The sequence below is a fragment of the Podarcis vaucheri genome, assembly GCF_965113315.1.
Source record: "Podarcis vaucheri genome assembly, chromosome: 3".
Classification (NCBI taxonomy): domain Eukaryota; kingdom Metazoa; phylum Chordata; class Lepidosauria; order Squamata; family Lacertidae; genus Podarcis; species Podarcis vaucheri.
Genome location: NC_138761.1, coordinates 45,261,905 through 45,287,080, shown reverse-complemented (window position 1 = coordinate 45,287,080; position 25,176 = coordinate 45,261,905). Strand labels below are relative to the sequence as shown.

Here is a 25,176-nt window from a genome sequence, read left to right as displayed (position 1 = left end):
CACGTGGCCAGCATGACTAAGCCAATTCCGGCGAACCAAAGCAGCACACGGAAACGCCATTTACCTTCCCACTGGAGCAGTACCTATCTATCTACTTGTACTTTGACGTGCTTTCGAACTGCTAGGTGGGCAGGAGCAGGGACCGAGCAACGGGAGCGCACCCCATCGTGGGGATTCAAACCGCCGACCTTCTGATCGGCAAGTCCTAGGCTCTGTGGTTTAACCCACAGCACCACCCGCATCTCAAAGATTGTATATCTGGATATATTTGTACTGTATTCTACAAATTTCTGGTATAGCCAGTCCATTCTGTTTTAGTTTCCATTCTGTAATTCACTCATTTGTGTTGGATTTTCAGGACAATTCCTCACTTCCATGAATTTGGAACGTTCATGGTCAATGTCTCCAAACAACTCAACAATGCTTACACCTTACACCAGAACTTAGATGCCACTTGGAGTGAAAATGCCAGCCCAGAAGCATCCATGAATGCTCATAACAGCTGCGATGCAAGTGCTCAAGCAGAGGTCTGATTCAGTCCCTAGTGTTTCAGCACCTGTTGCACACAGCACCAGCAGAGGAATATTTAAATCAGATCCTGTGTACTTCAGATGCAGAACACTGAGTCATAGGATCAGACTGTCAGGAATATACAATGAATACTCAGAATCCCTAAGAGACAGATGGGCCCAATTGTTCAAGCAGTGACTCCAGCAACTATGGGTCATGTGTCATGAGGGTCAGCCGGCTGCATGGTGTGCTTCACCACTGTATGGAGAAGCCATCACCTTCCATACAACAATAGATGAATGATTTGCATGCCCTTTCCTTCTTTGAGCTGGCAATGGGTCAACCTGAGTACAAAGAACAGAAATATGAGAGCATTTGGTCAGTTTTTCTTGACACTTTTACATCGTAGCCGACAGTCCAATACATTCATTTGTCCCATTTATGTGGCCAAGATGCCTTAAACCATGTCCTCCTTTTCTATATTAACTCTCCCTTTTTATTTATTTTTGTTTGAATTTTAATTTATTTGCATAGTGCACAAAATGGCAATTAAACATCCTCGAGGGTTTTTGTTATTTTAATTCTATTTTATTGCTGTTGTTAAAAGCAGTGACCCTAGTGGTGGCTTCATAAATTTTAACACGTGGTGAAAAGCAGATGAACAAGAGATCTCTACAAAATGTGGTCATGCACAAAAAGTGAATTTGTACAACTCCTCTGTGAGGAGATGGCATGCCTGAGTTTCTCTTTCAGACACACATTTCCTGGCTACAGGGAGATGAACAAGTTTCTACAAGGCAACATGAAGTTAAAAGTCATTTTGATACTATAGTTGTGCCAGATCTTTAATTAGGAGACCTACCACACAGGGTTATTGGGGGGATAACATGGTAGAAGCCCCATGTGAGCAACCCCTGAAGGAAGCATGGGATGCAAATGTTATTAATTAAAAGCCCAACTTCACTCACAAATCTGCCTCTTGCCAATTTGCAATGTGTGAACACACTCCGATTCATGTCCATGCAAAAATTTGTCGCTCAGATTCAGAGGCAAGCTTGTCTCCCTTTTGCTTCTATTGTATGACACAGAAAAACAACCACTCATTTACATCTTTTGTCTTTGCCAAGCTTTACAGATTTATCTTAAGCTTCTCGATCATGACTCTCCATGACGGGAAGTAACACTTTGACAGTTGATGTGATCGGCTGTCAGATCAGAACTGAACACACTGTGCTGCCTCTTGGGCCAATGAGAACTGAATGAAATGCTTCTGTCTGCCTACGTTCAAATGCCAACATGGCTTAGATCTGGAAACCTACCAGAAAAAACATGGAACAAAAGTTCTCTATGACAGTAGTACTCCATGCTCCAAACTATGTTTTGATGTTTATTGGCAAACAGAGCCAAACCAAACAATAACTACACTGTTTTCAGTCTTCTGAAGCAACTTCATTTATTTGCATTTGCTCCAGCCAGGGTGGAGCTGGACAAATTAGACAGAGTTGGGTTTGATTCATTGAACTTAGCAATGTCAAGATTTGTGGGTTGTTGTTTTTTTAAGCAATGAAAAAGCATAAAAGCATCTACTTTAAAAAGTACTTTAAAAACAATTGACTACAGCCCTCTAGCGCTACCAAAACAAGACTGCGTTCCATCTTTGAAGCAACGACACCATCTGGTGGTCAAACAAATGCATATTTTCTTTTCGTTGGCATGTTAAAGTAGCCAAACATTTATTCTGTGCCCCTTCAGCACTGCTTTCCAAGTTATTTCCAGCAAACACGGAGGTTCCTCAGTCAATGTTATCAGGTCTCTTCACGGAGAAGATCCGTAATGGACGTGGACACGCTTCCCTGAAAGATAATGTGAAACAGGAAGTTTCCCCATACAGTTTTCACCCGTGGTGGAAACTTGGGTGTGGCTTGCAGTGGGACAAGGCCCAACAAGCCTGGAAAGAAACTCCTTTGAACCAACTGGACAATTTAGAATGCTTCCCAGAATCCTCTGCCATATACATAAGTTCCAGGACAGAGACAAAGACATTCCTTGAATGGCAAGCTGGCACAGAAAGGGTCCTCTTTTAAAGTATAAAAACATTACCTTTCCTCCACAACGACCCTGTTTTCCGATATAGAACCTTACTAGTCTCATTTCTATAACATTTATTTATGTGTAAAAATTTATGTCACCCAATGTAATAAAAAATATATCTAAGTGGCTTACGTAAAAACTAGTTCAAAACAGAACAAGATAAAACTGGGCAGTACACAGAAACAGAGAATTAAAAATTAAGAATCAGAGTCAGTGCTTTTTTTCCTGAAAAAATGTTTAGGGGTACTCTCATTTTGACTCAAGAAAATCACCATTTTATAGTTCAAATGAGGAAAAATAAATACAGTAAATAGACAAAAGTACAAAGATTCACAAAATGTTTAGGGGTTTGCGTACCCCTACGTCCCTACAGGGTGAAAAAGCACTGGTCAGAGTCCGGGAAAGGTTAGGTGAGCATGGAAGTCTTTAAGAGGTGCTTAAATGCTTTTATTGTTTGTGCCTCAGGAATTACCCAAGGGTGGACATTTCAGTGAGGAGTTGCTATCACTGAGAAGGTCCACTTCCATATGTCACCAAGTGACCACCTGCTGGCTTGGTCTGTACTGGTACAGGTAGCCTGCTCCCAAGTTGTTTGGGACTTTCAATGTCATCAACAAAACTGAACTAGCAGATCTATCAACACTGCAGCAATATAGGTATAAACCTGGATGTCCCACAAAGCACCCTAGCAACTGCTTTCTGCACTAGCTGCAGCTTCTGAACCAGGCGGAAGGGTAGGCCCACATATAGCACATTACAGTAGCCTAATTCTCAGGTCACCAGTTCATAGGCTACTGTAGGAAGGCTGTTCCTGTCCAGGAATGGTTCCCTCCCTAACAAAAATTGGTAATGGGCATTCCTAGCCACTAGTGACAGTGATGGATGTAAGAACACCACCAAAAGAAACTCCTTCAGAGGGAGCGCAACCACATCCTGGGCGGGTGCCCAAGCCAGTTCAGAAATCTTGGAGCCACGCATCCCTAGAGTCACCCTCTTGTCAGAATACAGTCAATTTATCAGGTCTCATCCAGCCCATGACTGCATCCTGACACCGCTTTAGGTTTAGGGCATTCATGGCCTCCCCTGGTTCAGCTGTTACAGAGAAATAGAGATGAACATGCTAAATGACTTGAGCCTGACATGCTCCAAAGCTCACTTCCTCCCTTACATTCTATCACAATCTCTGAGTTTAACCAAAGAAGGAGCAATTCACAGAATATATGCCATTGTGGTTGTGGGGAGCTCACTACGGAGCTTGCAGGCTGAGTGGGTGTTGACAAACGGCATTTCTTACTAACCTTCACTTGTGTTCAATCCCAGTTACCAGTACCTAAAACATTCAGCAATCACCAAACTGGATAGCAAGCACTACCACCACTCTAACTGGATACTTAATAAATCATTAAAAAACAACAGCAACCATCCTAGCTGTCCTCTGGCAAATCCCAAAAGCAATCAGGCTTCCAGAAGTAGATACACAAGCAAGTACCTAAGTATGGATGGATAGGCATAGACTATGGTATAAAACTCTGAGGCACAGTAAAACAGGAAAGCTTCAATTTTAGGAACTCAGCTTTCATGCCAATTTCTCCTAATAAAACACATTTTTGTATGCAGTTTTGCCTTAACATTTTGCAACCGATTTCCCCTGATTTGATGCATTTTTGTATTTTATTTTCACCAATATTTTCATTTTTATGCACACTATGACTTAACACGTGCAGTTTTGTAAACATTGTTTGGTTGGAGAGATCCACTTACCTTTAATGGTAAGGTGACATTGCAGCCTGACCATAGCCACATTCATGATCTGGCTGGGGAGCATTGCAGGCCAACCTGCAGATTGGCCAATAGCAGCCAGGCGTGGATGTGGGGATTTCCCAGGGGGCAGTCCTGGCCAGCCAATGGGCATGCTCAGGTCCACCTCGGGGGGAGGGGGATAAATTGTGGCCTGCCCAGGACACCTCTTCAGTTTTTCATCTTGGAGAGTTGCATTGCAAAATTCAGGTAAGTGCACATTTCAAAGGATGACTATGTTTTGATTCTCATATTGTTTTAAAAGAAGATGAAGAAGAACAAGAACAAGAAAAAGAAGAAGAAGAGGAAGAATTTAGTATTTATACCCCGCCCATCTGGCTGGGTTTCCCCAGCCACTCTGGGTGGCTCCCAAAAGAATATTAAAAACACACTAAAACATTAAACATTTAAAACTTCCCTAAACAGGGTTGCCTTCATATGTCTTCTAAAAGTCAGATAGTTTTTTATTTCCCTGACATCTGATGGGAGGGCGTTCCACAGGGCAGATGCCACTACCGAAAAGGCCCTCTGCCTGGTTCCCTGTAACCTCACTTCTCACAGTGAGGGAACTGCAAGAAGGCCCTCTGAGGAGGACCTCAGTGAACGATGGGGGTGGAGATGTTCCTTCAGGTATACTGGGCCGAGGCCATTTAGGGCTTTAAAGTAAGGTTACTAGACATCCCTGTTTCCCAGGGATAGTCCCCTGATTTACAAATCAGTCCCCTGACAAAATCCAGCTATTTAGTAGGAAGTTGAAAAGTGTCCCCGGATTCATTGAAAAAAATCTGGCAACCTTACTTTAAAGGTCAACACCAACACTTTAAATTGTGCTCGGAAACGTACTGGGAGCCAATGTAGGTCTTTCAGGACCAGTGTTATATGGTCCTGGCAGCCAACTCCAGTCACCAGTCTAGCTGCTGCATTCATGATTAGTTGTAGCTTCCAGGTCACCTTGAAAGGGAGCCCCACATAGAGTGCATTGCAGTAGTCCAAGCGGGAGATAGCCAGAGCATGCACCACTCTGGCGAAACAGTCTATGGGCAGGTAAGGTCTCACCCTGTGTACCAGATGGAGCTGGTAGACAGCTGTATAGATTTGATAGATTTGCCTTCAAATGTGTCAAAAAGTAAGCAGAGCACTCCTGTCAGCAGGTTTCATCTGGACAGTCCACCATTCAGCACCATGTTTCCTTACCAAATCAAGAAAAGCTTTGGGCATTATCGAATATTTGTTTCCTTCTGATTCTCTGTATTTTATTTTGTTTGTGGTAATAGGAAGGGATTACTCTAGAAGAAGAAGAGGAGGAGTTTGGATTTGATATCCTGCCTTTCACTCCCTTTAAGGAGTCTCAAAGTGGCTAACATTCTCCTTTCCCTTCCTCCCCTACAACAAACACTCTGTGAGGTGAGTGGGGCTGAGAGACTTCAGAGAAGTGTGACTAGCCCAAGGTCACCCAGCAGCTGCATGTGGAGGAGCAGAGACGCGAACCCGGTTCACCAGATTACGAGTCTACCGCTCCTAACCACTACACCACACTGGCTCTAGCATGGCCAGGGATTATGGGAGTTGTAATTCAACAACTCTTGGAGGTTGAGGCATTTAGAGCCACTTCTTTGTGTACTCTCCTATTTTGACTTCAGGTTTTGTTACATTTTGATCCAAGCCTTCATCTAAACAGCTCAAAATGGCATATCATGTTATTCTCCCTTGGCTGCTCACAAAAGCCCTGTGCAGTAAGGTGAAGCTGAAAGAGACTGACAGGCCCAAGGCCACCTAGTAGGTAGGGCTGGGCGATTTGACTCACTGTTCATTTAAAGGTGACCTGCCCTAATCCAGACTTTCTGAAACAATGCACAAACTGAAACACAGTCATCCTTTGACACCTGCACTTCTCTAAGTTTTGCAGTGCAGTTCTCCAGCCAACAGATGTGCACAAAAAGCTTACACTGGGGCAAAGTGTGTATAAAAATACATATATTATTGAAAACAGCATACAAAATTCATTATATTACAGGAAATGTCATGCCAAAATACTTATATCAGGCAAAATTGCATTAAAATGTGCAAAATTAGAGAAATTTGTGCTAAACACTAATGAATTTTGATGAGGACTTTTTAAAAAAAAGATCCTCAAACTGATGTGGAAATGAAGGCAAACTGAACTGAAGAGAAATGAGAAACTGAGAGAGAGAAACCAAAATCAATTTGCCCACCCTTACCCAGCAGTCCAATGTTTTATCCACTATGCTATACAATTTTTATTTCTATGCAGGCAGGTCTGGCTGCAATACTTAAATTTGACCAAAAGAGGCCACTGTCCTCTCTCCCACCATTCTGGTTTTTAGGCACTACTGCTCTGATTAAACATCTCTCTCTCTTGCTCTCTCTTTGTACAGTGGTACCTCAGTTTTCGAATGTCTCCATTGACGAACATTTTGATTTTCGAACGCCGTAAACTCAGAAGTAAATGCTTCGGTTTTCAAAAACGCCTCGGAAGTCGAACATGCCACACGGCTTCCACTGAGTGCAAGATCCTGAGGCCTAGCTGTTGGCAATTGAGTTTTCAGTTTTCAAACATTTCAGAACTCAGATGGTCTTCCGGAATGGATTACATTCGAAAACCGAAGTACCACTGTATCTTTAAAACTGTTTAAATGCCAACAAACCTTAATGAAGTAACTTATTTGTGTGATCTTTTGTACATGCCCTAGACATCCTGCCCCCGATCCTTGAAGTCTCACCTGGATCTTTCAGTCTCTGAAGGCTTCCAGATATCTTTGCATGCAATCCTTTTTATTTTCAGGTTCACTTAAGAGGGTGACCAAGGATAACCAAGTACCTGCTTATGGAACCAGGGGAGCAGATGTTCCAAAATAATTTTTGCAGTTTTGAAACCTGCTTTTTACAGAGTGTACTAACCCTTTGCCTCCTCCAGATTTGGGTATATCTAGCCTTTCAAATGAGGCATTTGGATGTTTTGTTATAAATCGTTCATTAAAGTCCCACACATTCCAACAAATTGTAACAGTTGCCCTGCCAGTTTCCCTTTCCAAAGCACCTCCCCGCACCCCAGCACACTAACCCATACCACAACTGCAATTCAGTAACAAATTCCAGTTTCATATAGAGAAAAGTCATTGCTAAATAAATAGCTAATTCATCTTTGTCACAAATGTGTAGGTCACCATGTGTACAGATTAGCCTATGAAGCTAATTCAAGTCAGCACCGGAATACCTAATTATCGCTACCAAAACATTATTGCCAGAACTGTGTAAACCCTAATTTCATGTTTAAGGAGTCTTTGTATAGAAAGATGCTAGTAAGAGTATTTTAAACTTGAGTGGGTGGTTTTAACTGATCTGAAAATAGATGAGATAGATGTAGGTGGAATTACTATTAAGAAGGTGACATAATAATGCATACAGTACAGTGGTACCTTGGGTTAAGAACTTAATTCGTTCTGGAGGTCCGTTCTTAACCTGAAACTGTTCTTAACCTGAGATACCACTTTAGCTAATGGGGCCTCCTGCTGCTGCCACGCGATTTCTGTTCTCATCCTGAAGCAAAGTTATTAACCTGAGGTACTATTTCTGGGTTAGCGGAGTCTGTAACCTGAAGCATCTGTAACCTGAAGCGTCTGTAACCCGAGGTACCACTGTACTAGAATTTCCTGTTATTAGTAATTTGATTATGTAATAATTCAGTATGTACACAATTCTGCTAAGACCCACTCTGTTGATATATTCAGTTCATAGTTTGTGAGCACTGCTCTTTGTGGATGGATTAAGAAAACCAATATTCAATACTTATCGAGGGGGGGAAACAGCCGTCCCATTCACACACTTACCCAGAGTGCAGCAGCCATATCCCAAGGCTATAATTGTATATTACTTATAAAATCATAGAATCATAAAATTGTAGAGTTGGAAGGGACTCTGAGGGTCATCTAGTCCAGCCCCCTGCAATGCAGGAATCTCAGCTAAAGCATCCATGACAGGTAGCCATCCAACCTCTGTTTAAAAACCTCCAAGGAAGGAGAGTCCACATGATGAGCATTTTACCAGGACAAGGGGTGACAGCTCAACCAAATCAAAAACAAAAAACACCCCACCATGTGATTTGAAATATTGCCACATATTCCTGAGCCAGTGTGGTGTAGTGGTTAGGGTGTTGGGTTGGGACCTAAGAGACCAGAGTTCAAATCCCCACTCAGCCATGAAGCTGGCTAGGTGACCTTGAGACAGTCACAATCTCTCAGCATGCCCTCCCTCACAGGGTTGTTGTGAGGATAAAATGTGGAGGGAGGAAAACCATGTATGCCACCTTGAGCTCCTTGAAGAAAAGGCAGGATACAAATGTAATAATAAATACAGCGGTACCTCGGGTTACATATGCTTCAGGTTACATACCCTTCAGGTTACAGACTCCGCTAAGCCAGAAATAGTACCTCAGGTTAAGAACTTTGCTTCAGGATGAGAACAGAAATCGTGCTCCGGCGGCCCGGCGGCAGCAGGAGGCCCCATTAGCTAAAGTGGTGCTTCAGGTTAAGAACAGTTTAAGGTTAAGAACAGACCTCCGGAACGAATTAAGTACTTAACCCGAGGTACCACTGTAAATACAAATAAACAGCAGTATAGGATGAGTTCAAAGGGAAGGCCAGGAAACTCCAAAAGCAAGCCTGACCAGCACAGTGTAACAGTTGTGTCTTCATAAAGCTGGTCAATTTTCATCACTACAAAAATGCAACATATTCAGGTCAAATGAAATAGACATGTATCTAGAACTCCCAGTACAGGATTTGTTTTCATCTTAATTCGTGTTCATAATCACGGCTAATGCACTGCTACTAGATTCTGATTTATGCTGTAAGCCGTTTAAAGTTCTGTCGCATCAATTTGGCAGCAAGCTATGTTATGTATAGGTGAAAGCAACTGTGAAAAATGGGCCTACAATGTTTTATCCTTGAAATCTAACCTTTAGGTTTTATCATTGTTGAGTGCCCCTAATGTACTGTGTAAGCTTCAGCGTGTAATTTAACGGGTGAATGGGATTTGCCCATCGCTGAAATTGGTGAAATTCCACCAATGCGTTTGAGACTGCATCACTGCTAGTCATCTGTGAATCGCTCTTTTACAGCTTTGCCCTAAAATTTGTTGTGCCAGCAAAAATGTGCTTAGAAGAACAAGGCAAACCAACTGTTGTGTCAGCACATCACTGGCCATAATATTGTGGTGCTATTGGCAGATGTTCAAGTATAATCGTTGGTGGATAGACACACACACACACAAACACAAATAGTTAGCATTGGCATCTAAATGTGAGCTGTTGCTTCACCATCCATCAAATGAAAACTTTTGATTCCATCTATTTTGGGCCCTCTCAATGAAACATGGCACTGAGGGAATCCTTTGACAGGTACAGTATGTGGGTGAGTCAAGCAAAAGTAGAGTACATCTGTCCTCACTTGGTTAAAATCCTGAAAGGCTTGCTAGCAGTAGGTGGGATAAAGAGGGCCAGAGAAAGCACTGCAAGGAGGGTTCTGAAGCCTTTTCCTGACTCTACATTTTGGTATTCGCCCAAGCCAGAAATGAGCTATGGCTCGCAAGCTTGCTTTGGAGAGCAAGTAGTTTTGATGGAATTGCAAAACAGCACTTGTGCTATTTCAATTAGAGTGAACTAAGGGGGAAAATGTGTGTGTACATAGCTCATTCATGCAGTAGCAAACCACGGTTTAGTTTATGCCTGAACTAAACCAGAGTAGGTAAATGGTGGCGGTGGTCTTTTCAAAGCTATGAAATCTCAATTTAATTGTTTTCATACGTGGCCTGCAGTTGGCACTTTCAGCCCCAGGCTACACATGAAAAAAAAAAAAGCTTCTCTACACACTGGTTTTTAAATTTTGCTGATTTTGCCTGTATTTTGCTGATTTTGCCTGTATATTATCGATACAGTGGTACCTCAGGTTAAGTACTTAATTTGTTCCAGAGGTCTGTACTTAACCTGAAACTGTTCTTAACCATTAGCTAAAGCACCACTTTAGCTAATGGGGCCTCCTGCTGCTGCCGCACCGCAGGAGCACGATTTCTGTTCTCATCCTGAAGCAAAGTTCTTAACCTGAAGCACTATTTCTGGGTTAGCGGAGTCTGTAACCTGAAGCGTATGTAACCTGAGGTACCACTGTAGTTTTTTTCTTTATTTTTGTGTGCATGAAACCGTTGACAATTATTCTCATTTAGTCCTAACCCTTTAAGCCAGTGGTGAGAAGCTCATGGCCCTCCAGATGGGCTCCATCTCCCATCAGCCCAAGCCTGCACGGCCAATGATGATGGGGATTTTCCTACCCTTACGATATACTATTCACTATGTCATACTGATCCCAGCTCTAGCTGTTCCTAACGTGAAGGTTTCAGAATAAATTGCTGCTGTGCGTGACTCTGGATTCTTCCCAGCACTTCCCAACTGATTGTATCTACTGCATCACAATAGCACTTGCATCACAATGCTACACAGACCTTGAGTTCATGGCCTCAGGCAAGGATGCAATTTTCTTTCATCACCCTGCAGAGGTGGGTGGCTTACACCAGCGTTTGGATTCGCATCTTTCCGCTTCAAGCGTGTTCTAGTGAGCCACAGTTAAAAATTCATTTCCAAAACTATAGGGCAGAGAGGTAAGAGAGTCTATCCATACACAACCTTGTAGAATGAGGAAACATCACTTGTGTCCTGCAACTAGACATATTATTAAATTGTATGAACTTTAGTGCTTAAGAAAATTAAAGCGATGCCAGGCTCTCAAGTCAGTCTGGAAACAGCATTTTCTGATCTGGAGATCCTTTAGTTGCTGATGTGCTGGATTCTGCACTTCCTCAGTGGTCATATAAATGTGCTCAGCTTATTCAAGGGCATTTTTTTCCCTTTTCATGCATCTCATGATTAAGCCCTGGCTTTGAAAACAAGGTGTCAGGGCTGAGCCCCAGTACAAATTTAATACAGATTGCCTTCATGAAAAATTTAATCCCCTCCCACAAACTAAGTTGGAGAAGCTACGTCTGTATTTGTTCTTTCCAGCGGTTGCACACTAGAAACGAATGCTGCATCAGCAAGGACTGTTATTCTGGGACAAATGGTTTTGTATCGCAGAGCCAACCTGAATTAGTTGGTTTCTGACATCCTCTTAAATTGCTTCTCTCCACACTGTAAACTCTGCCAAGAAGTGCACCAGTGGCGCAATTTCCTTCATCTTTCATAAGTGAAACGACACAACGTTCCTGTTCTTCTGCCACAAGAGACTTGTCCGAGTGGAACAAAATTCTACCCTGCACTCCCCCTCCTGTGAACCTTTAAAATCAGTGTGGGGAGAAGTGCAGCTGCACTAGAACTCTGCACTAGATACAACTTGATGTGATCAACTCCCCCCTCGCTGTATTTTATTCAAGTTGGCACCTGTGCTTGCACGTAAGCCAAGGTCTGTTTCTGCTCTGGAAAGGTAGGGATGGTCACATGGGGGTGCTTGTGGGGCTGCTCTGGCTATACATGATGTTAGATCCCCAGAATGCAGCCTCAATATCACCAGAGATATTTTGTCCCATGCATATTTTTTTTATTGCAACAGCTTGAAATTGGAACCTTCTTTTCAAGCCAAAACTTTTTAAAATTATAGTAACAAGATACAATGATTTCAAGGTATCATTGAAGACTATGGGCACACTGGTAGTCATTACTGATATCCCAAATCAGCACTGGAAAAGGAAGCAAAAGGAAATGCAGACCATTACAAATGGATTGTTTGGTGAGCAGAGCATTAATCCAAGGTTCTGCTGATGCACACGGCAAAATCCAGAGATCTATCAAATGCTGCTTTTGAATTCAAGCAAGCTGACTACTATGTGCAATATTTTGCCTGTGCCCTTACAAAATAGCTCACTCCAATGACCATGAGTCATAATTGAGTCTGGCAGATAAGTGTGGTAAAAATAACTTCATTATGGAACTAATCCAAAAAATTAAAAAAAAAATCCAAAGAAGCAGAAGACTCTGGCTGTGATAGTGAACAGAACTTTATTTAGATCAAAAGGTTAATTGGGGGGCTTATAAGAAAAGATGGCAAGCCAATGGCACAGTTCTGTGACCGCATATAATCCATTCCACCTCTATAGCAATATATCATGGGTTGAATATCTAGCGAGAGAAATGTGATTTCTGTGAAACCTGCCCTATTTTTTAAAAAATTGAAAGCAGTGCTGTCCTTACATGAGCAGAATAGACTACTGCTTCCACCTCCCAGAGGATTGGGAGACCTTCAGAGAAGGGTGCTTTCTTGGGGTTGGGGGGTTCGCAGAGGGTTGAAAGGGGAGGTGAACACTGGGTTACATTAATATAGACATAAACAAACATTTCCTTGTGGCTTACAAGAACATATTGAAAACAATGTAATAATTAAAAACCAACAATAAGGCAGCAAAAATCCCACTCATTACACTCACAAACACACAGAGAGAGAGAGAGGGAGGGAGGGATGGCACAAATTATTTCTCATAAGTTTGCAGACAATGCTCCTAAGAGTTATATATACTCCTAAATGATGGAATGCACTAGTTTTTAAAAAGGAGTATGTTGACCAAGCACGTGGACATCATTTCAAGATTTTATGAAGTGCACCAAGAGCTTTTGGGTAAAACCTGCAAAGGTTCCAACCCATCATTTGTGTATAAATACCCATATATGACTTTTATGCTCTCTTAATTTGTATAGCATGACATTTACACAATTGTTATCGGTGCATAGAGGTGTCACACTGAAAATGACACTTGAGTAGAGAGCATGTAAATCAACAAGTTCTTCTAGAATTTACAGGAAAGGGGTAAAAGCTAAATCAGAAAATGTTGACGTGTGGCATGAAGGGGAAATGAAAGCTCTCATGGCATCGCTGACAATTATGAAGGCAACTGTTGAGCATAACTGGCTGTCAGGAACATGAAAATGTTGGTAAATATAACAGCAGATCTCAACAGCTCACACTGTGTGTGTGTTTGATTGGAGTTGTCACTTTTAAACACCATCCTGCTACATGTTCCAAGGATGACTGAAATAACAAAACTTGAAAATATTTTGTAGACTATGGGTTGGATTCAGACCTGCTGTTCCACAAATGGAAGGGCTCCTTCTGTTCGTGGAAGTATGTTGGATCCAGTGGAGGTTTCTACTCCATGGGTGGGAAGAGAAGCCCATTTTTGCCAATACCGTACTATGCCGCTGCCCCATTGTCACTTCCCATTCTGTCTTAGGGCCACCAACCTTCCAATGCTGGTTTTTGGGAGGCATGGGGAGGGAGAACCAACAAAATAACTTCCTCCCTCTTCCATGCATCCAGTTTGGGATGTTCCACTCCGACCAATGACTGTACTCCACACAACAAAGTGCATATTAAGAACCAAAATGTCACATTATTTAGTTTTCAACTGGGACTGTGTTTGTGAAAGACGGAACAGCAATATTGTGTCATCTGTTATTTAGAGCCAACATAGGAAGAGCTTTTATTTACTTAGGACAGAGACCTAGAATTTTCTACAGCTTGGCCTCTGATTCATCCTAGACACAGAGGTTTAAACATTTGCCTGTCTGGAGGCTGCCGTGGTGTGGCCAGAACATAATTTGCTAGTGCAGTTGACAGACAGCATAATCTATAATATTTTCCAAATGCTAGTGAGTCAACATTTGTACAAGCCAGCCATGACTCATTCTTCCAAGTGAAAGCTTGTTACTGATACGTTAAGATATAAAGTAAATGGTTCTAGTAATTCATCCAATTCCAAGGTCTGTAAACTCCAGATCTTTTTAGAAACATATAAGGCAGCTGGTCATATCTTAAAATAATGGCTGGGATCCAAAAAATCTGTCCTTGAGACAGATCAGGAGATTTCCCCCTCTTGTACTAAGATACAGCACCTAGAATAGAATGACAGTGGCATGTTTCAAATGTTCCTACAGGAAGCGGTCAGGGCTTGGATACTGGCAGAAATGTCAAAACCAGCCAAATGCGTACCAATGAAACAGACGGCAATTTGAAACTTGGGCGAAACGTAGTCTCTTTCTACTTGTTTTATAAAGAATAGGTACAACTTAGAGATGAATGTTTATCAAAAATTATCTTCAGTCTTCACACGTGGGTACAAAACATGTGAAGGGGCTTCTGAGAAAATACCAGACTAGCTTCATCCTCTAAATAAGGAATAGTCAATGTGTTGCCTAGCAGATGCTGTTGGACTACAGCTCCCACCATTCCAGTTCATTGGCCATGTGAGCTGGGGATGATGGGAGTTGTAGACTTGTAACATATTGAAGTCACGTGCTGGCTATCCTTGCCCCACAGGCATGCAACAGCTGATATGTCATTGACACCAGACTGAAGGGACCCTATGGATTTTATGGGTACAGGCTCCCCTCATGTCAATCATGTGCCACTCAGAGGGCATGGACAAAATATGTGTTACTGTCTAGGGGGCAGAGCTAGTTGCACGAGTGTTATTCAAAGCCCCTTTATGAGGTCAGTGCCCCCCCCCCCAGTGCTAAGCAATTGAAATGGGTAAAGCTATTCTGTACTTTTTAAAACTGGTGGTGAACTGGTGAAGTGTGATGCCAATTGATCATATATTGCATTTATGCTTATTTATGCATTTATTTCTAGGTTTATGAAATAAGAACACCACCTAACCTACCTCCACAAAAGAACTTTCTGTAAAAGTACCGTTTTAGAAGGTGAGTTTCTGGAAAAGATGTTGATTTTCACTCAGAATATTAATTTACCTAACCCAAATAGTTCTTCCAACAGATTTCCAAGTATACTTGTAACTGTGACTTTACATTTTGAATAAATACTGAATTAGTAACAAGAGACCTTAACGTTCTCTACTCTTTTTTCCAGGGGTTGTAATGGCAGGTACAGCAATAAGACTGCGACAATTTGTAGATACATCACCACAAATGCCTCCAGGGTAAAGTATCAAAAACAAAGCCCAGTTCCTTCAGAAACAGGTGCAGGATTTCACAAAACATTGCACTAACCAAGCAAGTTCAAGCCTGTCTGACAAATCCTTATTATAAAGGCTCAAGAACAGTATTTGAGAACATCTAAACTTTAAAATTTGCATTTCATGTACTTTGATAATCTCTACTATCACCTGGCAATCTGGAGAAAGTTTTAATAAAAAAACCCCAGGCCTAATTAATTAATGTAAAAAAAATTGAAAGCTCCAGAAGACAACAAATGCAAATTGAGTGACACACTTAAACAGTTCACTAATCATTATTTGTAGAGAATCAGAATCAGAATCAGAACTTTATTAGCAAAGCCAACAGGCCACAGCTATACAAGAATTAGAAATAAAATAAAATAAACATAAAGAGGGGATAAAAACAAACAAAAGGAGGTCCGTCAGGTGAACACGTCTGTCACTCAGATGGTGGCCCTTAATTTCACAGCTCTCTCGATGTACCTTGCGACCTTCTCTGTTGTCTGACTGTCCGTATCAGATAAGAGAAAGAACAGTATAATGTCTTGTGGACGGCCGGGGTTGGGGAGAATGAGTGGAGTAATAATCTCATTCCTTAGGTCTTTATAAAGGGGGCAGGATAGAAGGACGTGGGACACTGTTTCCGTGTTACCATCTCTGCATGGGCAGAGTCGTTTTTCAAATGGAGTCTTTTGGTAACGACCTTCGAGTACGGCAGAGGGAAGAACATCCCATCTAGCCAATGTAAAGGCGCGTCTGTATTTTGGGATGGTTAATTTAGACATGAAGCTGGGAAGTCAAAGTGGGCAGGGGGAGAGTAAGTATACCATGGACACATTTTCTTTAGAATAGTCAGGTTGTTTTGCCGTTCAATGTCTTTCAGGCGCTGGCCTATTAGGCTCTTTGCTTTACTAAGGCCCATTGATAATAAGGATTGCGAATGCAGACCGCATGTAAGGAGTTTTTGATGCACAGTTTTAAACCACATGCTTTTATGAGGGTCTTGCATTACTAGAGACAGTAGACCGGGTGGATTTAGATTAAGGCGAAGCCAATAGTTGAGTGTTCTTTGCCAGCTCTGAGTTTCTACAGATGGGAGGCAGGCCTCGAGGCGTAAAGCTGCGTTTGGGACACTGCGTTTGTAGAGATTTATAGAAATTCGGGCAGCAAATCTCAGCACAGAATTTGAATACTGAATCCCAATAATGATTTTCCCTTGCTTTTTCTAGGTATATTCTACATCAGGGAAAGGATGTCGTTGGTTACTATCCAGGGCAAACAGCAAGGGTTCATTATGAATATCCTCCTGAAAGTGAGAGAAGGTATGAAATGTATTTTGAACAGCTGCTCACCCCTTAGGAGGTGTTCTAATTAATTAAGGTATGAGAAGTTGGCAGCAATTGCACACCGAGACAGTTCTGCATATGGCCCTTTACTGCCTTAACATTAGAAATTTATTGTGACAGGTAGGACACACAAAAGCTTTTTCCCGGGCCTGTCTTGCACTCTTCCCATTTATCAAACGCTGAAAAGGTCAACACTGATAGAGCCTTTGTTACTCCCACCATTCGGCTCTCAGGTGACTGGAACGCCTTATTAAAATACTCAGGAATCCCATTATTACCTGGGGGTGCCATGCATGCGCACACCATAGAATGGCGATGTGGATGGAAATAGCTTGCTAGCACAACCCCTAGATCAACATGATACAAGCAACAGTCCAACATTTAGAGGGACCATGTTGGCTGCCTGGTTATTATTTCAATGTCATTGTTCTGTATGGGACAATGACAATAAAGATATCATAGAATCATAGAGTTGGAAGAGACCACAAGGGCCATCGAGTCCAACCCCCTGCCAAGCAGGAAACACCATCAGAGCACTCCTGACATATGGTTGTCAAGCCTCTGCTTAAAGACCTCCAAAGTAGGAGACTCCACCACACTCCTTGGCAGCAAATTCCACTGTCAAACAGCTCTTACTGTCAGGAAGTTCTTCCTAATGTTTAGGTGGAATCTTCTTTCTTGTAGTTTGCATCCATTGCTCCGTGTCCGCTTCTCTGGAGCAGCAGAAAACAACCTTTCTCCCTCCTCTATGTGACATCCTTTTATATATTTGAACATGGCTATCATATCACCCCTTAACCTCCTCTTCTCCAGGCTAAACATGCCCAGCTCCCTTAGTCGTTCCTCATAAGGCATCGTTTCCAGGCCTTTGACCATTTTGGTTGCCCTCCTCTGGACACGTTCCAGTTTGTCAGTGTCCTTCTTGAACTGTGGTGCCCAGAACTGGACACAGTACTCCAGGTGAGGTCTGACCAGAGCAGAATACAGTGGCATATCGTATCGTACGTAGAATATCTTATTATTATTATTATTTATTGACCAGTGACAATCTTTTCAGCAGTGGTTTTCCCACTCGCTGAAAGCCCTCCCCAGTGAAGTGCACCTGCTTCCATCATCATACACTTTCAGGAAGAATTCGAAAACAGTCTCTCTTTATCCAGGCATTAGGTGGCTGAAGAATACCGTTCCTGGCAATTGCTGGATGGAATAATGTTTTCAACTATGGCTGCTTTTAGAATGTTTTCTAACCCGTACTAGAATGTTTTGTTTCTAAATTGTGTATCTGTTTGTGGCCCTGGACTCCTTTGGGAGGGAGGTTAGGTTATAAATTTAATAACATAATAATAATGCCTTTGCTTTTTACACAAAGAGAAAGTGTGTTTGAAATAAGTACTCGGAAATCCTAAACTGTTAATTTGGCATAAACAGAGTCACTTCACACATCTGAATGTAAATTCCTCAAAAGTGCTCACAGAAAACTTGGAATTAGTTAGCATCACCTGAATGTGGATTTGACACTTCTGGTGTTGAGGAACAGACACTGACCCACAAAAGAAATTTAATGCACACACATACAAACTACCAGAGTGCTAAAGAAGGGGAGGTGAAAGTTTGGGGATGTTTAAAATGGATTGTAAAGCTTGGTCTATTTGACTCATCTAGCCAATTTGTCACCCTATCTTAAAAAGAAAAATGAATCCCCGAAGAGAGGAAATGTGGACTAGTGGTTAAAGCATAGGGTTTCCCCCTCCCAACCAGATCAATCCTGGTTTGAATGTGCATTAGCCCTACATTACTCTCCATTACTGTTAATACTTTGAGTATAAATGCGGGCCTTTTGTACTCTCATGTAATTCTTGATACATAAGTAAAGGTTTCTCATGAGGATACTTAATTTAAAAAAAACAAACCTCCAGCTAGTATTGAAAGCTATTTATTATATGTTACAGTAAGCTTCCACAACAGAATAAAATCAATGCATTTTACTCTGCTGCAAGTGCAAAGTGCACAGCCTCATTTGCACTACCTCAAGAACCCGATATTCAGTTGGCACAAACAATAGCTTATTATGAGTCTGGCTGTAAGCTGCCATGCTGCTAATGCCTATTAGACTATAGCTGGATTATAACTGAATGGTCCATTTCAATAGGATATTAGAATAAGTATTTAGATATTTGGCTACTCTTACAGGCAGCTCATGTTTTACCAAGCCGGGTGTCAACACAAGATTACTGAATTGTTTTATCTTTTTCATAAAGCCTTTATAGAAAAATGCAGACAGTCCCAGTAAAACGTGAAACTGTACTTCAGCATGACTATGACTATTTAGTTCTGAAGCAATATATTCACTACCAGAGGACCAAGAAGAAAGTCAGTGACTGGTGTACAACAACAACATACAGAGAAGCATTCACATTACCATTTTACAAATCAGGTGGGTAAATTCTTAGCCAGATAACATACACAACCTACGTTTAGGTTAGGAAAGCTCTTCAATCTTATAAAAAAATAGCTTTATGTATTGATTTGCACATTCACTTTCATATACTTTTTTTTTTGCAAAAAAAAGGCCAACAGAAGCTTTTGACCTTACACAGAAGCAAAGCACAGTAGTATCTTCCTTTTTAAGAAATAAATGTGGAAGGTAGCCATTAGGCTGGCTTTTAAAAAAATCCTTCACTGTTAAACATGTTTATATAAATGTTGATGTGCATTACATGCCTTCATCACAGCTTGGAAGGGAGCTAATCGTACTGTTCCCCACCTAGAGCGGAAGAGAGTAAATGCAAGAATATAGCGAGAGGTTAGCCCAACAGTTTTCATGAAAATCAACAATTGCATTAAACATTAATAAGCATTTAACCAGCGATTTGCAGGGCTTGATTTCTTAAAATGAAAAAACAACAACAGTTTTGATATTTTAAAAATACATACGCAATTGAAATTAGTGCAAAAAAGAAGACGAACTTCAATCCTGCAAGCTCTGCGTATCAGGTAAAGCTATTAGCTCATGGATTAGCAGTCTACTATGAGATAATCCCAACGCTGGTATTTTGGCAGAAAGCCCTTCTGCCCAACAATTGCCTACAGATTAAAATATCCTTCTTCGCCCTTTCCAGAAGGTTAAACTTCTCTGAAGTATGTGATGTTTGTCATCCTCTGAGAATATAAAGGTCTGAATTCAAAGAACTGTAATGCTTCTGTGAACCCATGGGAGTTTTGGACTTGCTTCTCACAAGAAGCAGGGCCTTAAACTACAGGGTAAATCTCTTCAAACAAAGGACCAAGTCTAATATGGCACCAGGGCTGGGGGTGGGTGCCACACAAAGGGGGAAAGTCAAACCAAAGTTCTTTTTTAGCGGTCCGCATGAGCTCTGCAGAGGTGTTCCAAGAAATCATGTGGCTTTATAGTTGAACTGGTGGGCAACTAAATTCATTTTCTGCAACAGTGCTTGATACAACTGTTACTGTTTCAATGTCTCTAGGTGAAGATCAGCAATGGTTTAATAGTCCAAGCTTTGTAGTTCTTCTTCCACCATTGGGCTGAGATTAAATAATGATTTATCAGTTCAGAATAACCAATCAAGTGGATGTGGAGGAGGAAGAACTAACACACAGTTCAGATGGGTCAAAAGCTAGAATGAGAAATAAAAATGCAACAGCCATAGCAGGGCACCTGGTTTTTTGGTTTTTCTGTTTTTAACGTGATCTACAGAGCCTTCAGAAAAAGCCACATTGCTGAGGAATAGTTACATGAAGCGTCTGGTATATGCTTTTTTATGTGACTGGGGTGTGCGGGATGGAAGTGTTAGAAGCTGCCAGTCAATTATCCACAGGTTTTGAATTCATGAATTCCTTCTGAATTCAAGCAGCAAGGCCAATAATGATTTTATGTTTAAATTATAGACACTGCTGAGGATTATCATCCAAAATCTGATGCTGAATCACAGTCTGTTTGGAAAAGTTTTTCAGCAAAGAAGAAAGACAAAGCTAAACCTTCATTTATGGGAGTTTGATAAATCCTTTCAGCCAAGCTGTGTGTTTTTCTAAAACACATGCACACACCGAAAAACAAGATGGAATAACCTTTCAAGACTGCCGCCCACAAAAGTACTAAAGACGTCTTCTTATACTATATGGAGTGTTGCAATTTTAAATGTGTTCTGAACTGCTTTGAACACTTCTGAAACTTGATTTTAGAGATGGAAAAGCTTGGTGGTAATAGGTATCAAAAGGGGGGGACGACATATTTTTGGGGGGGCAGCCTTTCAGTGCTGCAACTGCAAAGCACAGGCAGAAGTTAATCAGTGTTACAAAAGGCCTCTTCTCTTCTCTCCTCCACCCACCCCCCGGCAAAAAAATTGACCATGGCTTCTTTGTCCCAGAAAGGCAGGAGTAAAAAGCAATGGGAGGTGCACTTAGATCTTACTTAGATCACTTCTGTCCCCTATGCATATTTCCAGAGAACTTACTAGGAATATATTCACTTCTGAGTGCCCCTGCCCCTGCCCCGCAATAGTGCACAATGCAGGGCAAAATAAATCATACTAGGACTTAAATGGGGGAAAGGAATAGGATTCCATCCCCTCTTCCACCCCATTAGAGCAATACCGCTCTTCTTTCACCTTGCTCTGGAGATGTGGAAGCAACCAGGATGGTCAAGCTAGAGAGACCAGAAGCTTGAATGAGATTACTGTTTTGTATAACTCTGCAAACTGCTTCCTCTTTACCCATACTAGAATGTTTAACACTGGAAATACATGAGATGCAGGGTATCATATATAGACCTATCCCAATTTTTGCAATACAGGAACACCCACAGGTCACTGGAAGAAGCAACTGTTCAAAGCTGTAAGGAAAAGTTGAGGGATTGATACGTTGTTTTAGGGCTGCTGCCTCCCTTCCTCCATGTGTAACTCGGGATAACACTTTAATGAATGATGGAGTGTTGTCTACGAAAGATCGTGCTATAATATGTCTTGTCGTTTAAGGTGTATAAGACTTTGCTGCTGCAAAAACACCAAACAATTCCTACCCCCTGGGAATTTTAAAAGATTAGTTCGCAGACATGACAGTTATTTGTGATTTCAAAGGGGTTCTATCAGAGCATGCTGAATATTTTTCCTGTGTGCACAAGCATGTGTGTTGCTAAGGGGTGTGTGGAAAGAATCACTTTATTTTTTAGTTAACACAGAACTATGCACCAGTGCATAGGTAGTTAGAAAAACATACCTAGCAAACTGGAAATAGCAAATTGAGCAGATTTATTATGTGTTATCCCTGCTACCAGAACAGGTAATTGTGAATAAAATGTTAAAAGGCAGAGACAAAAGAAAGCAGGCAAGAGAGGGGGGGGGATGTGTATTCTATGGGCTGGATCCTAAATTAGTTTTCTGTAAATAGGAGGCCTCCCATTGGTGGAAGGAGACTGTTTTTGCAGATTCCTTCCTTCCCCTCTTCTGGAGCGCCCCCTCCCAAACACTCCAGAGCAGACTTTCAAAGGAGCTGCAGGGGAAGGCAAAATCAGTGAAATTCACTTCTCATCCCTCACTTTTGCCAGCAGAATCAATGCCGTGTAAATTTTGAAAATTCAGAACATATCACTGCTAATCCAGTAAGAAGGCCAGTTTTAAAGATAGAGCCCAAAATTTGAGAGAAATATTTGGATAGGGAGAATTTTAAAAGTATCCATAGCCAAAGCCTTCTCCAGAATCTAAACACAATAATGCTATTCCTGGCTTCAATGACGGGTTCTTCTAAAAAGTTTCCGTACTCCAAAAATAATCTTGGCATTAACAAAAAATAGCTGTCTGCAAGAAAACAAAACAAAACAGAAAACAGCAGCATACTGTTCTGATAAAGGGAAGTCAATCCACACATCAAAAAGAGAGAAAGGCTAATGTTGTTTTATTCTGGTGGAAAAGCATCTTGCTAGATGTAGTTGGAGTCAAAAGGATTAAAGGGAAAGTGAACACTTACTATCTCTGGAGAAGCAATTTGAAAAAGAAGGTTGGGGGTCCAAGGAGCTGAAGTGAGGAGGGAAGACAAGAAGACCTGTTGTGTGAGTGGACTGCTACTTACGCAGCTCTCGATCCATCCCACTCTTTTTTCTTAACAGAAAATGCTTATTTTGGATTACCTACCCCTGGATTTCTGCATAAAGGTCTTCTTAACCAATTGTACACACCTGCAAAGTGGTGTATAGCACAATGTACCTCACAAGCAACAGTGGATGTGAAGACCATGCTTATGTACAAACATACTCAGCAAGTGCATCAAAAATATTCAGTTTTTTAAAAGCTATCATGGCACCATGGTTTGTTTACCTGCTATATGGAAGCCCAAGCTTCCAATCATATTTGTCCTGATTATGATTCAGCGTACACATTCAAACTCATTCAATAGTTAATGAGATTCTCCTTAGGCTATTTGACTTTTACTGTCCCACAAGCTTAGTGAAGCTACACTAAAGCCTGTCATCAGTTTCCTTTCCCTTTAGTGATCTGGTTGCATTGTATTTTTGTTGTCTGTATGATTTCAAAACAAAATTCCTTTAAAGGCGGGGGGCGGGTGTTGTAATTAGTGCTAGTGTGTCAGCACCAACTAGCAACTGTTATCTCATACAAAATGCCAGTTAATAAAAACGTAAATGCAGCTCACATATTTAGTAGAGTTATACACCAGATCTGGCTGAATTCTGAATTGGATTGGACCAATTCAGGCTGATTTGCGCCCTATCCAGATCAGGCTGAAGCAGCTACAAATCCCTACAGAGAGGGCTGGGTTGTCCCAAACAGATTTGTATTGATCTGTTGCTGAACTGTTGCTCGAAACAGTCTCAGAAAAACAGATAAGACTGTGAGAAAACACAGTTACAGCCATTTTGGTTTCACAATTCAAGTCAATGGGATTTCCAGAGATTTGTAATTTCCGCATTGCTATCTGGATTTCTAAATTTGCCCCCACAAATCAGATGAGGGGAGTCCCTAAAAATTTAGTTCTGTGTACTGTTTCGGCTTACCTCTCTTACAGTAACTCTTAAAATATCAATGAAAAGAAGAAAGCTATGGAAGAATTTCAGCATAAAAGTTAGAAAGCCACCATTGTTCACCTTATAAAGCTGATGAATGATGCTGAGAATGTTACGGCATATAATAGGGATTGAAAATACTTACGCATCTATAACACCGATAACTGTGGGATAAAATGACTGACATAGCAGGCATGCAATGGAATCAAAAGAAAAGGCTTCTGCAAAAACAAAACAAAAGCCACAAAACACAAAGCAACAAACATGATTTGTACATCTTGTTATCTTAGGGTATTTGCCAAGATGATTTTTAAAAAATCTATTTACAGTAAAGTATTGGCTTCAGTATTTATTTACCTAGGTAGCCCAATGTGTCCCTAACAGGACTGCCAGTAGCTCCTGTGTCTACATTCAAGGACCCGACTATGCATCCAGTTTCCGATAATCCTCTAAATATTTGAAATTTGATGGATTTGACACTAGGCTAATGAACTGATGGATCACTGGGCAGAAGGAAGAAAAGCTGAAACGCAGAAGTATCATAACAGCTAAAAATGTATTAATGAACTCCTTTCAGTAGTGAGTATAATAGACCTACAATATGTTTTCTGTATCTTACTTTATAATTTAAGTTGTTGCACTGTTTACATATTAAACATCCCTTCCAAACTATCATTTCATAATAGTTTTAATAAAAACCTGTAACAAAAAAGAGTTTTCTTCATCATTATAAAATCATCCCTCTCTTTAATCACACATTACTACAGCAGCCATACAGGTAACAACAGCTTTAGGAGTACAAATGAGGATGTAAAACTCTGTGCAAAACTGCATTAATTATTTTAAGCATCTAAAATTTCAGGAAGTAACACCACCAAAAGCAGAGACAATAAAGACATATGGTCATGAAAGTAATATACAACCTTTGATTTAGAAAGGTAGTGTTGGGACAAACATCTGAAGGAGAAAAAAATCTGGTGGCACCTTGACAAATGGTGGCAATAGTGACAAATGCCCTGGAATTTGTGAAGTGATACTGATAGTTGCCAAAGTCTTTTACAGCAGTAACAATTATTTGTCCAGACCATCTTTAGCTCTTAAATACAATGTCCAACTTCCAAAAATCATTGCTGCTTAGGTTAAGAATAATAGATATAAGAATTGACAGTCTCTTTGTGGAGTGTGCTTTCTTTTCTTCCATTTATCTAGTATCTTTAGAAGAGCTGAATCATCGACTCCCTGGATTTTCCTACTCCAATCCATTTAACTGCAGAAAGAAAAATATATTTTGCATGACACTCTGAAGGAACAGATGACTTAGGATACTAGTGCAAATCCTACACCTGTCTACTCAAAAGAGTCTTACTCCCAAGGTAAGTGCATACAGAACTG

General features: G+C 41.1%; 2 protein-coding genes across 5 annotated transcripts in view; one reads left to right on the top strand and one right to left on the bottom strand.

Annotated features, from left to right (window-relative positions):
* Positions 1-9,665: 9,665 nt before the first annotated feature.
* On the top strand, positions 9,666-20,891 carry SPMIP3 (sperm microtubule inner protein 3). 3 transcript variants are annotated; one of them, XM_082215125.1, is made up of 6 exons: positions 9,666-9,814; positions 15,084-15,154; positions 15,321-15,390; positions 16,638-16,730; positions 19,013-19,188; positions 20,661-20,891. In XM_082215125.1, the coding sequence occupies exons 3-6, from the start codon at positions 15,329-15,331 to the stop codon at positions 20,768-20,770; spliced, it is 441 nt and encodes a 146-aa protein (XP_082071251.1). In that variant the 5' UTR covers positions 9,666-9,814; positions 15,084-15,154; positions 15,321-15,328; the 3' UTR covers positions 20,771-20,891. The 3 variants fall into 3 exon arrangements, with proteins under 3 accessions (XP_082071251.1, XP_082071252.1, XP_082071250.1); XM_082215126.1 differs by lacking the exon at positions 9,666-9,814 and adding an exon at positions 10,890-10,965; XM_082215124.1 differs by lacking the exon at positions 9,666-9,814 and adding an exon at positions 10,972-11,067.
* Positions 20,892-24,454: 3,563 nt separating this feature from the next.
* ADSS2 (adenylosuccinate synthase 2) overlaps positions 24,455-25,176 on the bottom strand; it is a 36,969-nt gene continuing 36,247 nt past the window's right edge. For both annotated transcript variants that reach the window (XM_082215096.1, XM_082215097.1), the window contains one exon: positions 24,455-25,051. In XM_082215096.1, the coding sequence (XP_082071222.1) occupies positions 24,999-25,051 (53 nt within the window). In that variant the 3' untranslated portion in view covers positions 24,455-24,998. The remainder of the gene's footprint in view (positions 25,052-25,176) is intronic.

Bases quoted from the DNA above. Each gene is read 5' to 3' on its own strand.
- SPMIP3 (XM_082215125.1), top strand. From the start codon at position 15,329: ATGGCAGGTACAGCAATAAGACTGCGACAATTTGTAGATACATCACCA. The intron at 16,731-19,012 runs GTATGAAATGTA...TTTTTCATAAAG, and splicing joins CCTCCTGAAAGTGAGAGAAG to CCTTTATAGAAAAATGCAGA. The intron at 19,189-20,660 runs GTGGGTAAATTC...TTTAAATTATAG, and splicing joins ATTACCATTTTACAAATCAG to ACACTGCTGAGGATTATCAT.